The 18,374-nt window shown below is 37.4% G+C and overlaps 1 protein-coding gene across 6 annotated transcripts in view; it reads right to left on the bottom strand.

Annotated features, from left to right (window-relative positions):
- Positions 1 to 18,374, bottom strand: part of LOC107506816 (core histone macro-H2A.1) — a 70,950-nt gene that overhangs the window by 20,783 nt on the left and 31,793 nt on the right. For 4 of the 6 annotated variants that reach the window (XR_004951837.1, XM_036224024.1, XM_036224022.1 and 1 more), the window contains exon 5: positions 2,430 to 2,540. Coding sequence is in view for 5 of the 6 variants with exons in the window: in XM_036224024.1 (XP_036079917.1) it covers positions 2,430 to 2,540 (111 nt within the window). In the remaining variant the exon portion in view is untranslated. The remainder of the gene's footprint in view (positions 1 to 2,429; positions 2,541 to 18,374) is intronic. The other 2 variants (XM_036224021.1, XM_036224023.1) reach the window with 1 other exon arrangement.

Genomic DNA, 18,374 nt, shown 5'->3' with positions numbered 1-18,374 from the left:
AATAAAACCATCAGGTTTTTAAATCTCTGAAAAGGGGCTGTAATATCTGTTAAACCACCAAGCAACAACATTTAGTCAGTTCAGAGTCACAGCACTGTTTTCTTGTTGAAAATAATTCAACAGTGTGTGTGAACACTAGGTAAAATCATCGAGTAATGAGGGTGATTACTCCTGGACTTCAGTATGTGAAATACATCAACAACAATCACCAGATCCCAGGCTCCTAAGCCCGGGCCGCTTTCCCCCGTGAGTAGCTTAGCAACAAGGCCTTATGCGGCTAGAGGGAACAGTCTCACTTCTCTTACCCTAGCTTGTTTGCAATATTCAAGCCTCAGTTTCATTGTCACAGGTGGAAAAATAAGACTCATGGAGCATGGGGTACCATACAGTCATCGTCCTACAGTACCGTTTTGAAACATTTCCTAAAATCCAAGTCACGATGTGCTTCATGTAAAAAATTCATATGTGTCATTCGCACTATTATAGGCCATGACTTTTACCTGCCGGTAACATCCAATAAAGGGCCAGAAAAAAATTGCTTCAAAATAATGCTCCAAACTATAAATACTCGGTCCCTCGGCTGCACACTGCTTTCTAACACGGTGCCCCAGGCTGATCGCATTTGGGGGAACACAGTTTACAAAAGGGCATCTGCAGTGCTAGAACTGGGGGTCCCTCGTCCTGGATGTGGAAATATTGGGTCATTAAGCACAAGAACATTTAACACGAAGGACAGTGCCATGGCTGCTTGGTGTTTTGTTCTCATGGCTGACATTTAATTGCAGGCTATGGGAAAAAAGGTAGTGGTCTGTCTGGTTCTGCTCTCAGCCCTTTATCTTACAGTTGACCACTCTACACCGGGTTCCAGCTCAACCAATCCTTTCAGATTCTCCCTCCAGAGTTCAAGTGCAGCAGAGCTCAGACAAGGGCCTGATCCAAGATCAAGAAAGGCAAGAAAGGCATCTCCATTGTAGGGCTGAGTGCTGCTATTTTGGAAATGTTTGAGTTTATCCAGCAAAGGATGTGAGGCGTTCTGACCCAAGGTTGGCTTTGGAGTAGCCAGCAGGAGGTAGCAAGGAGGATACCGGGAAGGGAAAGGCCAGAATCAGGGCGCCCAAGGGTAAGGTGGGGGAAGGAGTGGGGAGAGGGTGGCCCCAGAGACTGAAGTGTCCTACCTGCTGAACAGGCTTTTAAGTCCTAGCTAATTGTCTGCATTAGGGATCTAAAGCACACAGGAGCTAGTCCCAACTAGCAGGGGTTTCACACTTTCATTTAAATCAAAGCAATTTGGATGACAGGTCACATTAACTTTCAATATATTACCCAAAGGACATGTTAAAGGGTATACACAAAGACCCAGGTGGCTGCCTTCACTGCTGAGCTGTAATTTTTTAAACAAATAAAAAAAACTTTAAACGAAAACTGTCAAAAGCCCAGACCTTAAGATGACAACTAGTGCTGCTTATTTTCCTTAGAAAAAATGCATACAAAATACAGATAGTGTTTATAAGATGTAAACTGTAACGGTTATTTGCTGGAACACAGAGTCCACCACAGAAATTGCATCATGAGAGCCTGCCCCAGTGACAGGAAGGGGGAGCGGAGGAGGAGCACTTGCAATGACGTGAGCAGGACTGTGTCACTGAGACGCAAAAGAAAGTTGACAATGAGGCTTTAAAAATGATGCAACTTCAGAACCAAGTTGTTAACCGCATTCCAACTAAACACAATTTACATGGAAGGTCAAACTCATGCCTTTAATTTTTTTTAATATAAGATTAAAATTTAAATTAAGGGAAGTTTAAATTCCTCTTTCTCCACCCCAATTTTAGCGTTAATAGAGAAAGATTAACTTTCACTCTCAGGTCTTAAAAAGGCTTTGCATCATTTTTATTTTCAACAAAAGTGAATTATCTTTTACAAAACCATGGTGTCCTGGCAAAGTTGCATCACTGGGGTAGCTGAAAATATATTGCCCATGGTTAACAAAACCAAACGACTGGCTCGAAGAGTCGTCAGGTGGCTCAGCACACCCTTACGTACATCCAGAAACAATCCCACCCCGTGGGTCAGGGGCTCTACCTACAGTGCCCGCCAGGAGTGAGCTGCCTGCTGGATCTTTCCTTTTCCAGGACCCAGTTTTAACTTCTGTTTTTCCGGCCACGGCTATATGATGACCAGGTTATCCCAGGCAACTGCTCCTTCTGAAGAATAACCAGGGTGTCCCAACCCCCAAACAGGAGCCTTTCCCTCTTCTTTACCATTACCTCCTCTTCCTACCTGCCAGTCTCCCCTCAGCGGTCCTGCCATGGCCCTCCCTGAAGCCCCTCCTAAAACTACCCCAACCCCCTCTCTCTGCCCACACCCATGAGGTCCGTACCGCTCTTTCCCAGGGCCCGCGAGCTGACCAAGGCCGCACATTTGCCTACCTTCTGGCCCAGGAAGAGGCTCTTGGTGGAGAGGACAGTGAAGCCATCGGCGGGCGTGCCCTCGGTCGTGCTGTCGGCACTGGCTGCCTTGCTGACTTCTCCCTGCTTCTTCTTGCACAAACAGAGGAGTCAGAATGTGGCCCACACCGGCAGAGACCCCAGGAACCTAGGCTTTTCTAATAGGAGGCAGCTCAGAAGACTTGCGCATCATACTCAAGAGAAAACAGGGAACTAAACCCCAAGCACTTTTCAGCATTTCTCAAAGTGGGAGCTGCAGCTTATTTTGAAGTCCAAGAGTTCTATGAAGAACATTAAATTGTATTTTCAACACTTTATAATACTTTTAAATCTTATTAGTTCTTCTAAATGCTCTCACCCCCACCCCAGCCCAGAAAGTAAAACTCACTGGCTTTCCTTCGCTAAAACCAGCATTAGAGAAGGATCCACATGGTGGTTCTTGGGGAACCCATCTGTCCCCTGGAGATCTACCCCGCCCCCTTGGTAGGCATGGATCTTAGCATGCTCTTGGGCCTCTAACCAACATCACTGGGAATAAAATACATGTACTCTGGGGTTCCCAAGAGTTTTCCAAGGGGGACGGGTTTAATCAGTCTCCAGATCCTCAACTTTCTGATGTACTTTTTCCTAAAGTTGCCATGCCCTACGAGTGACCTACACCTGTGGTCACAGTTTCATGTTGGGTCTCCTTGCACAACCACCCGTCTCCCACTTTCCACCACTAAAGAAGCAAAGTATGACTTTCTCAGTCTTTTATACATTTCTGTTAAGGACGAGGGCTATTAGAAATTGATACTTTAAGTTATTTGGAGATTTTCTGCAGGTATACTGTAGAGTGAGGATAGTTGGAATAATGGCAATTTTTTTGGTTTAGACACTAAACCTTTCCCTTCCCCAAGTATGTCGATCTTGAGGGAGGGTCCAGTGGGAGTAAATGAAGAAAGTAGGCCTTCCCCACTATAGTCACAGCCAGTCCTCACAGCCCTTCAGACAAAAGTAAGTCCTACCCACTGACATGCCAACAGCACTCGAGGCTCAACTACAACAGAAGGGCACACACAATCCACACAAGGGATAGCCCTAGAGCACCCAGCTCAGGTAAACAGCAAGACTGTGCCAATGGGCCCCACAAGATACCTACTGCACAAAGCCACTCTGTCAAGACTGAGAGATATTGCAGGGCAACCTAATATGTAGAAATAAACATAGGGAGTCAGCCAATGAGGAGACAAAGAAACATGTCCCAAATGAAAGAATGGAACAAGATACATTTAGACAAATGAAAATGAAAACACAACATCCCAAAATCTATGGGGCACAGCCAAAGCAGTTCTAAGAGGGAAATTTATAGCAATACAGGCCTACCTCAAGAAACAAGAAAAATTTCAAATAAACAATCTAGCCTTATACCTAAGGGAATCAGAAAAACAAGAAACAAAGCCCAAAATGAGTAGAAGAAAGGAAATAATAATGATCAGAGCAGAAATAAATGAAATAGAGTCTAAAAAAAAAAAATAGAGAAGACCAATAAAACCAAGGGTTGGTCCTTTGAAAAGATAAATACAACTGATAAAACTTTAGCTAGATTCATCAAAAAGAGAGAACCCAAATAAAATCAGAAGTGGAAGAGGATAAGTAATAACTAAAAACACAGAAAAAAATGGTTTATAAAAAAATACTACAAACAATTATATGCCAATAAATTATACAACCTGGAAAAATGGATAAATTCCTAGAAACATACAATCTTCCAAGGATAAATCAGGAAGGAACAGAAAATCTGAACAGACTGATAACTGCTAATGAAATTTAATCAGTAATCAAAAACTCACAACAAACAAAAGCACTGGACCAGGTGGATTCACAGGTGAATTTCACCAAACATTTAAAGAAGAATTAATATTAATCCTTTTCAAATTGTTCCAAAAATCTGAAAAGGAAGAAAGGCTCCTTAACACATGAGACTAGCATTACCCTGATACAAAAACCAGTCGGACATTACAAAAAAAGAAAATTATAGGTCAATATCCCCAATGAACACAGATGCAAAAAATCCTCAATAAAATAAGAGCAAATTTAATCCAGTAATACATTTAAAAAATCATACACCATCATTAACTGGGATTTATTCCTGGGAAGCAATGTTGGTTCAATATCTGCAAATCAATTAACATGATACGCCACATAAATAAAGGATAAAAATCATGATTATATTAATAGATGCAGAAAGGGCATTTGAAAGAAATACAACATCGATTTATAATAAAAACTATCAGCAAAATGGGGAATAGAAGGAATATACTTCAACATAACAAAGGCCATATATGACAAACCCACAACTAACATCATACTCAATAATGAAAAGCTAAAAGCTTTTCCTCTAAGATTAGGAATAAGACAATGATGCCCACTTTCACTTTATTCAACCCAGTATTGTAAGTTCTAGCCACAGCAATCAGACAAGAAAAAAAAAAAAAGGCATCTGAATTAGAAAGAAGCAAAATTGTCATTATTTGCAGATAACATGATATTATATAGAGAGAACTGTAAAGAGTACACTAAAATTAGAATAAATGAATTCAGTAAAACAGCAGGATAAAAAATTAACATTCAGAAATCAGTTGCATTTTAATACATCAATGAACTATCCAAAAGAGAAATTAAGAAAACAATCCCACTTACAATTATATCTAAAAGAATAAAATACTAGGAATAAATTTAACAAAGGAGATAAAAGACCTATACCCCAAAAAATAAGACACTGAAGAAAGAAATCGAAGATACAAATAAATGGAGGGATATACTGTGCTCATGAGCAGGAAGAGTTAACATCTTAAAATAGCCATACTATCCAAAACAATCTACAGATTCAATGCAATCTCAATCAAAATACCGATGGCACTTTCCACATAACTACAACAAATAATCCCAAAATTTATGTAGAACCATGAAAGACCCTGAACAGCCACAGCAATCTTGAAAAATAAAGACAAAGGTAGAGGCATCCTTGTTTTCAAACTATATTCCAAAGCTACAGTAATCAAAACACAGCATAGTACTGGCATAACAGCAGACAACATAAATCAATGGAACAGAATAAAGAACCCAGAAATAAACCCAAATCTATACAGTCAATTAATCTATGACAAAGGAGACAAGATTATACAATGAGTTAAAAACAGTCTCTTCATTAAATGGTGTTGGGAAAACTGGATAGACACGTGCAAAAAAATGAAATAGATCACTTTCTTGCACTATTTATAAGAATAAAATCAAAAGAGATTAAAGACACATGTAAGACCATAAAACTCCTAGAAGAAAACAGAGAGAGTAAACTCTTTGACATTGCTCTTGGTAATATTTCTGTGGCTATGTCTCCTTGGGCAAGGGAAATAAAAGACTAAAATAAGCAAATGAGATTATATTAAACTAAAAAGTTTTTGCAAAGTGAAGGAAACCAAAAAAGAAAAGAAAACCTACTGACTGGGAGAAGATTTCACCAATGATACATCTGATACACCTGATCAAAATATATAATTCATACAACTTGAAACCAAAAAATAAACAATCTGATTTAAAAACGGAGAGAAGAAGACATACAGATGGCCAATATACATATGAAAAAATGTTCAACACCACCAATTATCAGAGAAATACAAATAAAAACCACAATGAGGTATCACCTCACACCTGTGAGAATGGCTATCATCAATAAACCAACAGACAACAAGTGTTGGTGAGGATATGGAGAAATGGGAACCCTTGTGTACTGCTGATGGGATTGTAAACTGGTGCAGTCACTATGGAAAACCATACGGAGATTCTTCAAAAAATAAAATGTTGAACTACCATATAACCCAGTAATTCCACTTCTGGGTATTTATCCAAAAAAAAATCCAAAATACTAATTTAAAAAGATATATATTCAGTGCCTATGTTCACTGAAGCATTATTTACAATAGCCAAAATATAGAAGAAACCTAAACATCCATTGATAGAAAAATGGATAAAGAGGTACAATGGGATGTTATTCAGCCATAAAAAAATAAAACCTTGCCATTTATGACAACATAGATAGACCTAGAAGATATTATTCTAAGTGAAATAAGCCAGACAGAAAGATAAATGCTATTGATTTCACTTACATGTGAAATCTAAAGAAACAAAACAAGCAAACAAACACAACAGAAAAAAGATTAATAGATACAGGGAACGAACTGATGGTTTCCAAATGAAAGGGCGGTTGGAGAAATGGGTGAAAAGGGTAAAAGATTAAGAAGTATAACTGCCAGCTTAGTAAACAGTCACAGGAATGTAAAGAACAGCACAGGGAATATCGTCAGTAATATAATAACTATGTATGGTATCAGATGGGTACTAGAGTTATTGGGGTGATCACTTTGTAAGTTATATAAATGTCTAATCACTACATTATACACCTAAAACTAATATAAATACTGTATGTCAATTGTAATTGAAAAAGATTTTAAGTAGGATATTTAAGTAGAAAATATTACGAATGCCTTCCTGCAGGATGAATCTATACAATAAACTCAGGGCAAAGCCTGTGCCCTATCTATTTGCCTATCTAGGATTCAAATTTACTGACACGTTAACATTTTTACTTACATTGAAAAATAAGGTCTAATTTTGCTTACTGCTTTAATAATAAGTCTTCTTTGGCATTTAGGCTAACCTGAAACATTTTCCATAAATTAAATTAGCTAAATCTGAAGCTCCAAGGTTTTAATATGGCAAAAAGCATTATATCAAGAAATATGGTAGTAGCAAAGATATATTAAAGTTATAACTATTTTGGTTTTCCTAATACTTTGAGTGCATCAGATTTGACACATGAAAAAAAAAAACAGGTATAATCAACGACTGCATGGTAAGCATTGGAAAAGCTTTTTTTATACACTTTTCAGGAAACAACAAAGGAAAGGCTGGATAACAAATCCTTTCACAGGTCAGGTGTTTCTAATTCTGTACTTTCAACAAAATTGAAGAAATATTAAAGTGAGTTGATAGATCATTAATAAACAGATTGACAGAGTTAAGTTTTGTTAATAGTAATATACCAATGCCAGTTTTTTAGTTGTGACTAACGTAGTAGGGTTATGTAAGATGTTAACAAGGAAACTGGGTGTGGGACATTCAGAAACTGTCTAATTTTTCTGTAATCTAAAACAATTCTCAAATAAAACATACAGATGGCCAAGAGACAATTATTAAAACAAACTGATGGCAGATTATTATGTGATTGTTGGCATATAACTCAGATAGCATTCAGAGGATTGAGTGATGTTGCTGTAACGAAATCTTTTCCATTCCCATTTATTTTTGTGACAAGATTTTCTAGACATTTATACCTATAAATATAAAAATACAGGATGCAGAACCCTGTCTCATTTTAGTGTTAAGTAACATTCATTTTAGAATACTTGAGTTAATTTAAAAATTCTATCTCCATCCAACCAGTTCTAAGAAACTTTTTCCTTAAGTTATTAAAATGTATAAAGTATTTTTCAGTGTAATCAATTGTGTATTATTAACAAGTGTGATAACTATCCAATCCTGTAGAATCCATAACATTTAGTGCTTTTCTGAATTTTTTCAAAATAAATTTAAATTTACATATACTATTTTAGTAAGATCAATAGATATAACAAGCATAAACGTGTTACATTAGGATAAAATTTTGTGGGCCAAGGAAAGGGAAAAAAGGGCTCAAGGAGAAAAATAACGTCAATTTTCCAACTATAATTGAAAAAAAAAAAGACTTATTTTTTAAATTATGATATAGCGAATCATCACAATATTTAAATTTCTTTGGATACATTTAAATACGTGATGAAACAGTTTTCTTTTTAAATGTCAATATTATATACCCAAAATCATACCCTTTGTAAATATTTACATTTATTATAAAAAACTTAGCATTCAATTTTGAATGTATGAGATAGAAAAATTTAAAACTATTTCAGAAGGTATATAAGCAAAAAAGTTTAAAACCACAGCTGTACTAAGTGAACCCCACGCATACAGGAGGTGCTCAGTAAACACTCAAGAACAAGATGCAGTTGATAAGTAGATAAGGATATAGTACTTCTGCCCAAGGACACTTGGATTTTAAGAGGTGAGAAAGTCCTGACAGAATTCAGGCATCCAGGAACTGGAGCTGGTTTTTTTGGAGGAGGGGAGCCAGAGGGTTTCCCTGTGCCCTGATGTAACAAGTCAGCAGCTGTCTATGCGGCCAGGTTATAAGGCTTAACTTAACCTGTGATAATCAATACTTAGCAACACACACACACACACACACACACACACACACACCCCACCCCCACCAAAAAAAATGACAAAATGGCATTAAGTGTATATTTATCAATAACTACTTTAGATGTAAATGGACTAAATTTTCCAATCAAAAGAGTGGCTGAATGGATAAAAACAAGATCTCTCTATATGCTGCCTACAAGAGACTCACTACAGATTTAAGGACACACACATACTGAAAGTGAATGGATGGAAAAGATTTTCCATGCAAATGGAAATTAAAGGAAAGCTGGGGTAGCTATACTTATACCAGAAAAAGTAGACTTTAAAACATAGACTGCAATAACAGACAAGCAAGGACATTACATTATGATAAAGGGATCAGTCCAACAAGAGGATATAACATTTGTAAATATTTATGCACCCAACATAGGAGCACATAAATATATAAACCAAATATTAACATTTCTAAAGGGAGAAGCAGTAGGAGACATTAACACCCCATTTTTGTCAATAGATTGATTGTCCAGACAGAAAATAAGAAAGGAATCATCAGCCTTAAATTGCACATTATATGAGATAGACTTAACAATTAATCAGATGAACTTAACAATTATGTACAGAACATTCCATCCAAAAGCAACAGAATATGCTTTCCTCTCAAGTGCACATGAAACATTCTCCAGCACAAATTATACATTAGTCCACAAAACAAGTCTTAAGAGGACTAAAATTATTATCAAGCATCTTTTCTGACTACAACAGCATAAAACTAGAAGTCAGTTACAAAAAGGAAAGTGGAAAATTCACAAATATGTGGAGATTAAACAATGTGCTAACAAGGCATCAAAGAATCAAAAGAAAAATTAAAAAATACCGAGAGAAATGAAAATGAAGATATAACATACCAAAACTTATCAGATGCAACAAAAGTAGCTCTAAGAGAGAAGTTTACAGTAATAAATGCCTACATCAAGAATTAAAATCTCAAATAAACAACCTAACTTTATAAGACCTCAAAAAGTAAAAAAGAACAAAGCTCAAAGTGAGAAGGAAGGAAATATCAGAGTGAAAATAAATGAAATAGAAATTAAAGATATAATAGAAAATATCAATGAAACTAAGAGCTGGTATTTGAAAAGAATCAAAACTGACAAACTTTTGACTAGATTCACCAAGAAATAAAGAGAACACAAATAAAATCAGAAACAAATGTTAAAACTGATACCGCAGAAATACAAAGGATTATAAGACTACTATGAACAATTATATGCCAAAAAATTTGACGACCTAGAAGAAATAGATAAATTCCTAGAAATACACAAACTGCCAAAGGGAATTATGAAGTAACAGAAAATGTGAACGGACCAATTACTAGTAAAGAGACTGAATCAGTAATCAAAAACCTCCTAACGAACAAAAGTCTAGGACCAGATGACTTTATCAGTGAATTCTACTAAACATTTAGAGAATTAATACCTATCCTTCTCAAAATCTTCAAAAATATAGAATGGGTGGAACACTTCCAAACTTATTTTACGAGGCTGGAAATACCCTGACACCAAAACCAAAGAAGGATGCCACAAAGAAAATTACAGCCTAATATCTCTGACAATCATCGGTGTAAAAATTCTTAAAATATTAGCAAATCAAATTCCACAATACATTTAAAGGATCATACATTAAGATCAAGTAGAATTTATTCCAAGGAAGCAGGGACAATTTAACATCCACAAATCAATAAATGTGACACACCACATTGACAAATAAAGGATATAAATTATATTATCTCAATGGGTGCAGAAAAAAGAATTTGACAAAATTCAACATCGATTTATAATAAAAAACTATCAGCAAAATGTTGATTAGAAGGAACATACTTCAACATAATAAAGGCCATATACGACAAGCCCACAGCTAACACCATACTCAACAATGAAAAGCTAAAAGGTTTTCCTCTAAGATCAGGAGCAAGACAAGGATGCCACTATCACCCATTTTATTCGACATAGTTATTGGAAGTCCTAGCCACAGCCATAAGGTAAGAGAAAGAAATAAAAGGCAACTGAATCAGAACGGCAGTATAACTGTCACTATTTGCTAATGGCGTATTATATATAGAAAACTCTAAAGACTCCACTAAAAAAACCATCAGAACTAATCAACAAATTCAGTAAGGTTGTAGGATACAAAATCAATACACAAACATTTGTTTCTAGACACTAATAATGAACTATCAGAAAGAGAAATTACAAAAACAATCCCATTTACAATTGCATCAAAAATAATACCCAGGAATAAATTTAACCAAGGAGGTGAAAGACCTGTACACTGTAAGACATTAATGAAAGAAACTGAAAACACGAATGCATGGAAAGCTATTCTGTACTTGTAGAATGGAAGAATTAATACCATTAAAATCTACACTGCCAAAACAATCTACAGATTCAATGCAATTCCTAATAAGATCCAATGCACTTTTCAAAGAAACAGAACAACCCTAAAATTTGTATGGAACCACAAAAGACCCCAAATAGCCAAAGCAATCTTGAAAAATAAGAACGGGGCTGGAGGCATACCTGTTTTCAAACTAAATTACAAAGGTATAGTAATCAAAACAGTATGGTATTTGGCGTAAAAACAGACACACAGATCGATGGAACAGAAGAGCCCAGAAATAAACCCATGCATATATGATCAATTAATTTTTGACAAAGGCACCAAATATATTCAATGAGAAAAGAATGGTCTCTTTGATAAAGGGTGCTGGGAAAACTGGATATCCATCCATAAGCAAAAGAATGAAACCGTATCCCTATTTCACACCATACACAAAAATCAACTCAAAATGGATTAAAGACTTTAACTAAAACCTGAATTCTAAAACTTCTAAAAAAAAAAAAAACATAATGGGTAAGCTTCTTGACGTTGGTCTTGATTTTTTTTCAATTTGACACAAAAAGCAAAGGCAATAAAAGCAAAAATAACCAAGTAGGACTACATCAAACTAAAAAGCTTCTGCTCAGCAAAGGAAATCAACAAAATAAAAAGGCAACCTATGGAATCATAAAAAATATTTACAAATTACATATCTGATAAGAGATTAAGATCCAAATATATACAAAGAACTCATGCAACTCAATAGTAAAACAAACAAACCACACACAAAAATCCAATTAAAAAAAATGGACAAAAGACCTGAATAGATATTTTCTCCAAAGAATATATACCATGGCCAACAAATACATGAAAAAGTGCTCAACATCACAAAGTTAATCAAGGAATCACAAGTGAAAACCATAATGAGATATCACTTCATACCTGTCAGGATGATTATTATCAAAAAGACAAGAAATGACAAATGCTGGCAAGGACAATGGGAAGAGGGAACCCTTGTGCACTGTTGGTAGGAATGTAAATTGGTACAACTATAGAAAACAGTATGGATATTCCTCAAGAAATTTAAAGTATAGCTATCATATGATACAGCAATTCCACCACTGGGTATTTACTGGAAGAAAATGAAAACACTAACTTGAAAAGATATATGCACCCCCATGTTCACTGCAGCATTATTTACAATAGCTAAGATATGGAAACAACCTAAGTATCCATCAATGGATAAATAGATAAATAAAATGTGATATATATTATATATTGTACACATTATAAACATGTTTTTATATGACGGAATATTATTCAGCCATAAAAAAGAAAATCCTGCCATTTGTGACAATAGGGATGGAAGTTGAAGACATTATGGTAAGTGAAACAGGTCAGATAAAGACAAATACCATGTGATCTCACTTATATGTGGCATCTTTAAAAAAAAAAAAAAAAAGCTAATAGGTACAAGAAATGGATTGGTGGTTGCCAGAGGTGGGGGGTAGATAAATTGGCTGAAGCAGATCAAAAGGTACAAACTTCTAGTTATAAGTTAAGTCATAGGAATGTAATGTACAGCATGGTGACTACAGTTACTAATAATGCATTGCATATTTAAAAGTTGCTAAGAGAATAGATCTTAAAAGTTTTCATCACAAGAAAAAAATTTATAACTATGTATGGTGATGGATGTTACCTAGACTTACTGTGGCAATCATTTCGCAATACATCGATTGGTTCTTGGAACTGTGATGAAATGATGAATAATGAAACCAATTTTACCATGAAATAATTTACATAAACAAGAGTTAAGTTCCTACAACATCTCTCAATGTTATGACAAAATAACATTGATGTATCTGCTGTATACCCAAATATCAAAAAACTACTGTCATTAAAATTGAATATCCCAATTCTTAAAAAATGCATAAAACATCTGCACAAAAGAAAATATCCAAAGGGCCAAAATTCATTTGAAAATATGCTAAAGCTACTTTGGTCATCGGGGCAATACACACCCACCAGGATGGCTAAAATTTAAATCTCAAAATACCTTGCTTTGGCAGAGATATAGAGTTGCAACTCCCATATGCTGCACTGGGACTGTACATTTTTACCATCACTTCAGAAAACTGGTATTATCTTCTAAAGCTGAATATATGAATACCCAAAATACTACATACAATTCCACTTATAGGTATACACCCAACAATGCCACATGTGTGCACCAAAAGGTATATACTTTTGCAGCAAGAGTATCAGTAGGAGCCTCAAATTTAAAAAAACATAAATATCTCTCTATGATATGGATAAGCACATTACAGTAAATTCAAACAATAAAATGCAGAGACCTGGTGTTGTCTGCTATATATAACCTAGAGAATCTCTCAAACACAATGTTAAGTGATCCCCATCTCTTCTTCCCTCATGCTGTACAAAAAAAATAAAAAGTTGTGTACATTATATACAATAGATTATTATTCAGTCATAAAAATGAAGGAAATCCTGCCATTTGTGACAATACAGATGAAATTTGAGGGTATTATGCTAAGTGAAAAAAGTCAAAGACAAATACTGTATGATCTCACTTATATGTGGAATCTTTAAAAAGGAGAACTAAATGAAGGTGGCCAAAGGTACAAACTTCTAGTCATAAAGGAGAATGAGGTATGTCATGTACAACATGACTGTAGTAAACACTGCTGTGTGATACATCCGAAAGTTAAGAGTAGATCCTAAAAGTTCTTGTCCCAAGGAAAAAAACATTTTTTTTTTCTTTTTTTTTTCCTACATGTATGTGAGATGATGAATGTTAACTTACTGTGGTAATCATTTCACTATAGTCAATCATACGCAACGCTATTCTATACTCCTTAAATGTATAGTGATATATGTCAATTACATCTCAATAAGACTAAAAAAAAAGAATGCTGCAAAGGATAGGAGGCGAAAATTGTAAGCAAATATATATTGTGAATGTGCAAATTTAATGAGGGGCAGGAACGTGATATTAAAGAAAAATAAACTTTTTTAAGCTGTTGCTCCACTCACTCTGCAGTAGGCAGCTCTGCAGCCCTCCGACATCAGAAGAGGGGCTTCTGCCAAGGGAACTGGTCCATGGTTACAGGACATACAAGTGACACTGTGCTTGAACTCTGTAGTTCTGCATCTGATTCCTGGTTCTACCAGTTGCATAACCTTCAGCAAATCACTTACCTTCCCTAAGACTAACATGTCTCATCAGGAAAATGAGACTTAGGTGACCAAGAGAGAGAAAGTGGTCAAACCCCTTACAAGACAAGCCCTTCCTTCCAGGTTCTCTGGAGTCCACCTAGGGATGCTTTAGGTCTGCACAGTCGTCTTGTGAGATGTCACTACATTCAAATCGTAACAACTGTGCCCTGAGTTTTTCATAAAGCCTGTAGTCTGGGATTATGTCCCTTCCTGACATTTTGGTATTAAAATGCCGTTTTATGAAATGGTGATAGTAAGAGGTAGATTCTTTTCATCTTACTTGGGGTGGGGGAGCTATCAGGGAAAACTCTTAGTCAATCTCCAAAATGATTGACTGTTTAGAATTTTCTGTTGTTCTACAAATCCAAAAGCTCCCATGTACTATACACATAACCAGCTTTGTTTCCAGCACTGTCCAAAAAGGCTTACATAAAATCATCAACTCAAGATTACCTATGCCCAGTCTCTTTCACTCTGATGCTGGAACTGCCAGAAATTTCATTAAAATTAAGCAGGCAAAATTTTACAAAAATGGCAGCTTCTCAAAAGAACCAATCCCTTTCTTTGGCATCCTTACCAGAACATTCATCACTCAATTTGCAGTTTAAAAATTTCACAGAAAAGAAAGAGGCGTTCTACCAACATCATCCTGAGCTTTGCCAGGCAGTGAGGAGCAAGCATACCTTCACGATCCAAGAGGTGATTTTCAATGGGGGTGGGGTATAGCTGGGATGTTGGTGCTAATGGGTTTATGGCTGAAAAATCCTGGGTGAGATAATTTTCATCCAGACTTTTTGGCAAAAATCACCTTCTTAGAGAGCCCCTAAATATTGCCCTAGGATTCCTAGTAAACATCCTATGGTAACCTGGGGGATGTAGGCACATATGGTTTCCTTTAAATCTTTGGTATTTTATGCATTTGAAACCATAACTCAAGAAGGGCTCCAGGCTTCTCTGACCACCAAGGCAAGGCATCCATTATGAACATGTTATGGTCCCCACATGAAAATGCTATCGAGGTCTCTTTGGGAGCAGTCAGGCCTGCTCCTGCCTCAGGGCCCACTTGCTGTTCCTGGCAGTCACTTGAATGCCCAGTTACCTTACTCCCCCAGTTCTCCATTCAAGTGTCACCTTACCAGAAAGGCTTACATGACCACCTATGTAAAATAACACTGCCCCTGCTGTCCACTTTATTTTTGTGATAGCACCTGCTCTCCCTGCTCCCCAGCCTTCTACAATGACTATACCCCCTCAATAGGCCAAAGCTCACTGAGCATGGAGGGAGGCTAAGAGCCTTTTGTTCACTGCTATCCCCCACTACCAAGAATAGTATAACAAGCACATGTAGACTTGATAAATGTTGATCACATGAATGCATCTTTTGTAAAAAAAAACTCTGTCAAATGTTAAAAGAATAAAGGGGCTTTTGAAATTTCTTAATAGGATGAAATGCTCTATATGTGAGAAGTAGCTATCAAAGTTAAAAATACACTGTCCGCCTCAGCAAGTTCACCTTTGAGGATTTTGTCCTACAGATACTCTTGTACGTGAGCACAAAGACCCACACACAGTGATGGTCACTGTGATATTGCTCGTCAGAATGCCAGAAACAACCGGAAGTCCATTCATGGAGAACCGGGGAGGCTGGTTTTGCACCCTAGATAATTAGACCTGTACCATGAAACACTGAAGTGGCTCTATGTGCAGATATGGAAGCATTGCCAATAACAGCAGCAGCTAACACTTGTGCCAGACACTGTTACAAGCATTTTACGGGAATTTTCTCTTAGGCCTCACAATTATCCTGTGTTATATCTCTATTTTACAGATAAGAAAACTGAGATACCAGAGAGGTCAAGTCACTTCCCAAGGTCACACAGCCAAGAAATGGCAAAACTGGAACACAAAGCGAGGTGAGCTGGCACCCTTAACCACTTCGCCATAGTGCTAAAACAGTAGGTAACATGATTGATGTGCATATTTTTAAAGGCACGTAGGATAAGGCAGGCTTTACGTATTATACGCTTTTACATGCATAAGTTCTGAAAGGATACATGAATACTCATTACAGAGACTGCTCGGGGGAGAAGTGGGAGGACTGTGGTGGGAGTGAGATTTTATTACTGCATAGTCTCTCGCACCATCCAAATTCTTACACATAGTACATAGTCAAAAACACATTATGCAAATGTTCATAGAGTCATTGGATTGTAAGGCTGGGGTGGACCCCATTATTTTATTGGGGGGGTGTAAACTGAGGCACAGACGTGCCTGAGGCCACCCAAGTAGGAAGGCAAAGCCATACGGCACTGCCAGGGCCTCAGACTCCTTGCCCCGGTGTGTTCTGTTACCTTCTCTTATTCTCTTAGCAGTTCCACTATAGCTGACTCAGCTGTCACAACTGGAGACTTTCAAAAGCTTCCAATTACACAGAATTGAGGGGGAAATTAGTATTTGGAATTCAAGTGTTGACACTTGAAAAATACCAACTCTCTTTCACTACAAGTGCTTTAGCATGTTACTAAGGCTTTCTCTGCATGTCTCTGGAAAGGTTATTTTCAGAACATTCCACTTAAACCTAGAGATGCAGGTTCTCTACTATTTCTAGGAGCTGACACCACAATTTACATTAAACAAATGTTTTGAAAATTAGCTGTTCACGGTTCCAATTTCAGCTTCCCCCAGGGTTTAATGTTAGCCAAATACTCATACAGTAAGCAGACAATGTGTTTTATTGTGTAGAAGAAAAACAGACCACCATAACAGACTTCCTGCTTTTGTAATCAAGGGAACAGTTGAGTCGTCGAGTGATTATTGGCATATGGTTATTAGAAACACTCAGTTCCAAATATAGCTACTAGGAGCTAAAGACACACGTACACCTTCTATATTTCAAGTTCAAAAAGAAAGGAAAAGCCTTCCTAGTGTTTGGTCAATTGGGAAGTTCAAAAAGTCATGAGACAAAACTACTAGGGAAGGAATCAGGGTGACAGGGAGCAAGGGTCAGCCCAGGGTTGCCAGCCACAATGAAGCTGAAGAGGCTGCTTGAACATGAAAAAGCAGCAGGCCTGCAGGAACAGTACAGTGACTGTGACCACAGCTGAAGGAAGGCTAGGCTAAGGGACTCTGGTTTGCCCTGCTGGCCCCCAGTGCCCAGCACCAACGGCCCTGATCTGTAGTCACCCAGCTCCCTGGAGCTCATTAGCAAGAGAGGATAGACTTGGTATCTTTGTCTTCTTTTTTAAAGCTTAAAAAGGATTGCACAGGCACTTTTCCCTGCCTTCCCCATCCTGCTTCTCCTCCCAACTGCAAATGTTGAGAGAAAAGAAACAGTTCAATCTGCTAATTTTATAGTTGGCAGGAATGAGAACAGGGCATTCTGTGAAATCCCCACCTGGCCCGATGCCTCCTCCAGGACTTGTGAGCTAGGTGGAGTGTGAGCGCCTGGAAACAAACTTACAAGATGTTCATCAATATCAGGTTTTCTCTCTCAAAGAGCTGAGAGTGACTCTGAGCCAGGTGAAGTAGGTGGGGTGGGGTGGATAGCCTGTTGGCAAGAGGAATTTAGATTCCGTTGTTCTGAGGGAAGCATTTGTTTGCACCCAGAAGGATGTATCAAAAAACACAGCCTCTCTCACCTCAAATAAAGAAGGCCCACCAGAGTGCCGGCAGGAGGTCAGAGAAGGTACACCCATGTAGGGAAAACCAGTGTTTGAGGCATAGACAGGCCAGGGACCTGATCTTTGGCCCGGCTCCAGGTCAGGGCTCCTGGAGCCCATCCTGGGTGGTTTTCTCACCATCTCACTCTTGTGAGAGGCTTTGGACTCCAGCAAGAACATCGTGAAACTGCATCATTTAGACTCCACTAGGCATTTCCATGTTTTTATTGAGGATACCTTCTACCAGAGGTAACTTCCTCCTAGTCTGGCTGGAGGTCAGAAGGATGACTACTGAGGGGTGCCGAAGGGCAGAGCAGCCTTAAGATTCCATTTTATTAAAGACAGAGCTTTAAGTACACCGTCCTTAGTTCGT

Source organism: Rousettus aegyptiacus, unplaced genomic scaffold, assembly GCF_014176215.1.
Source record: "Rousettus aegyptiacus isolate mRouAeg1 unplaced genomic scaffold, mRouAeg1.p scaffold_m13_p_7, whole genome shotgun sequence".
Taxonomy (NCBI): Eukaryota; Metazoa; Chordata; class Mammalia; order Chiroptera; family Pteropodidae; genus Rousettus; species Rousettus aegyptiacus.
The sequence above is the reverse complement of the archived record's forward strand: the minus strand, read 5'-3'. Positions and strand labels throughout refer to the sequence as shown.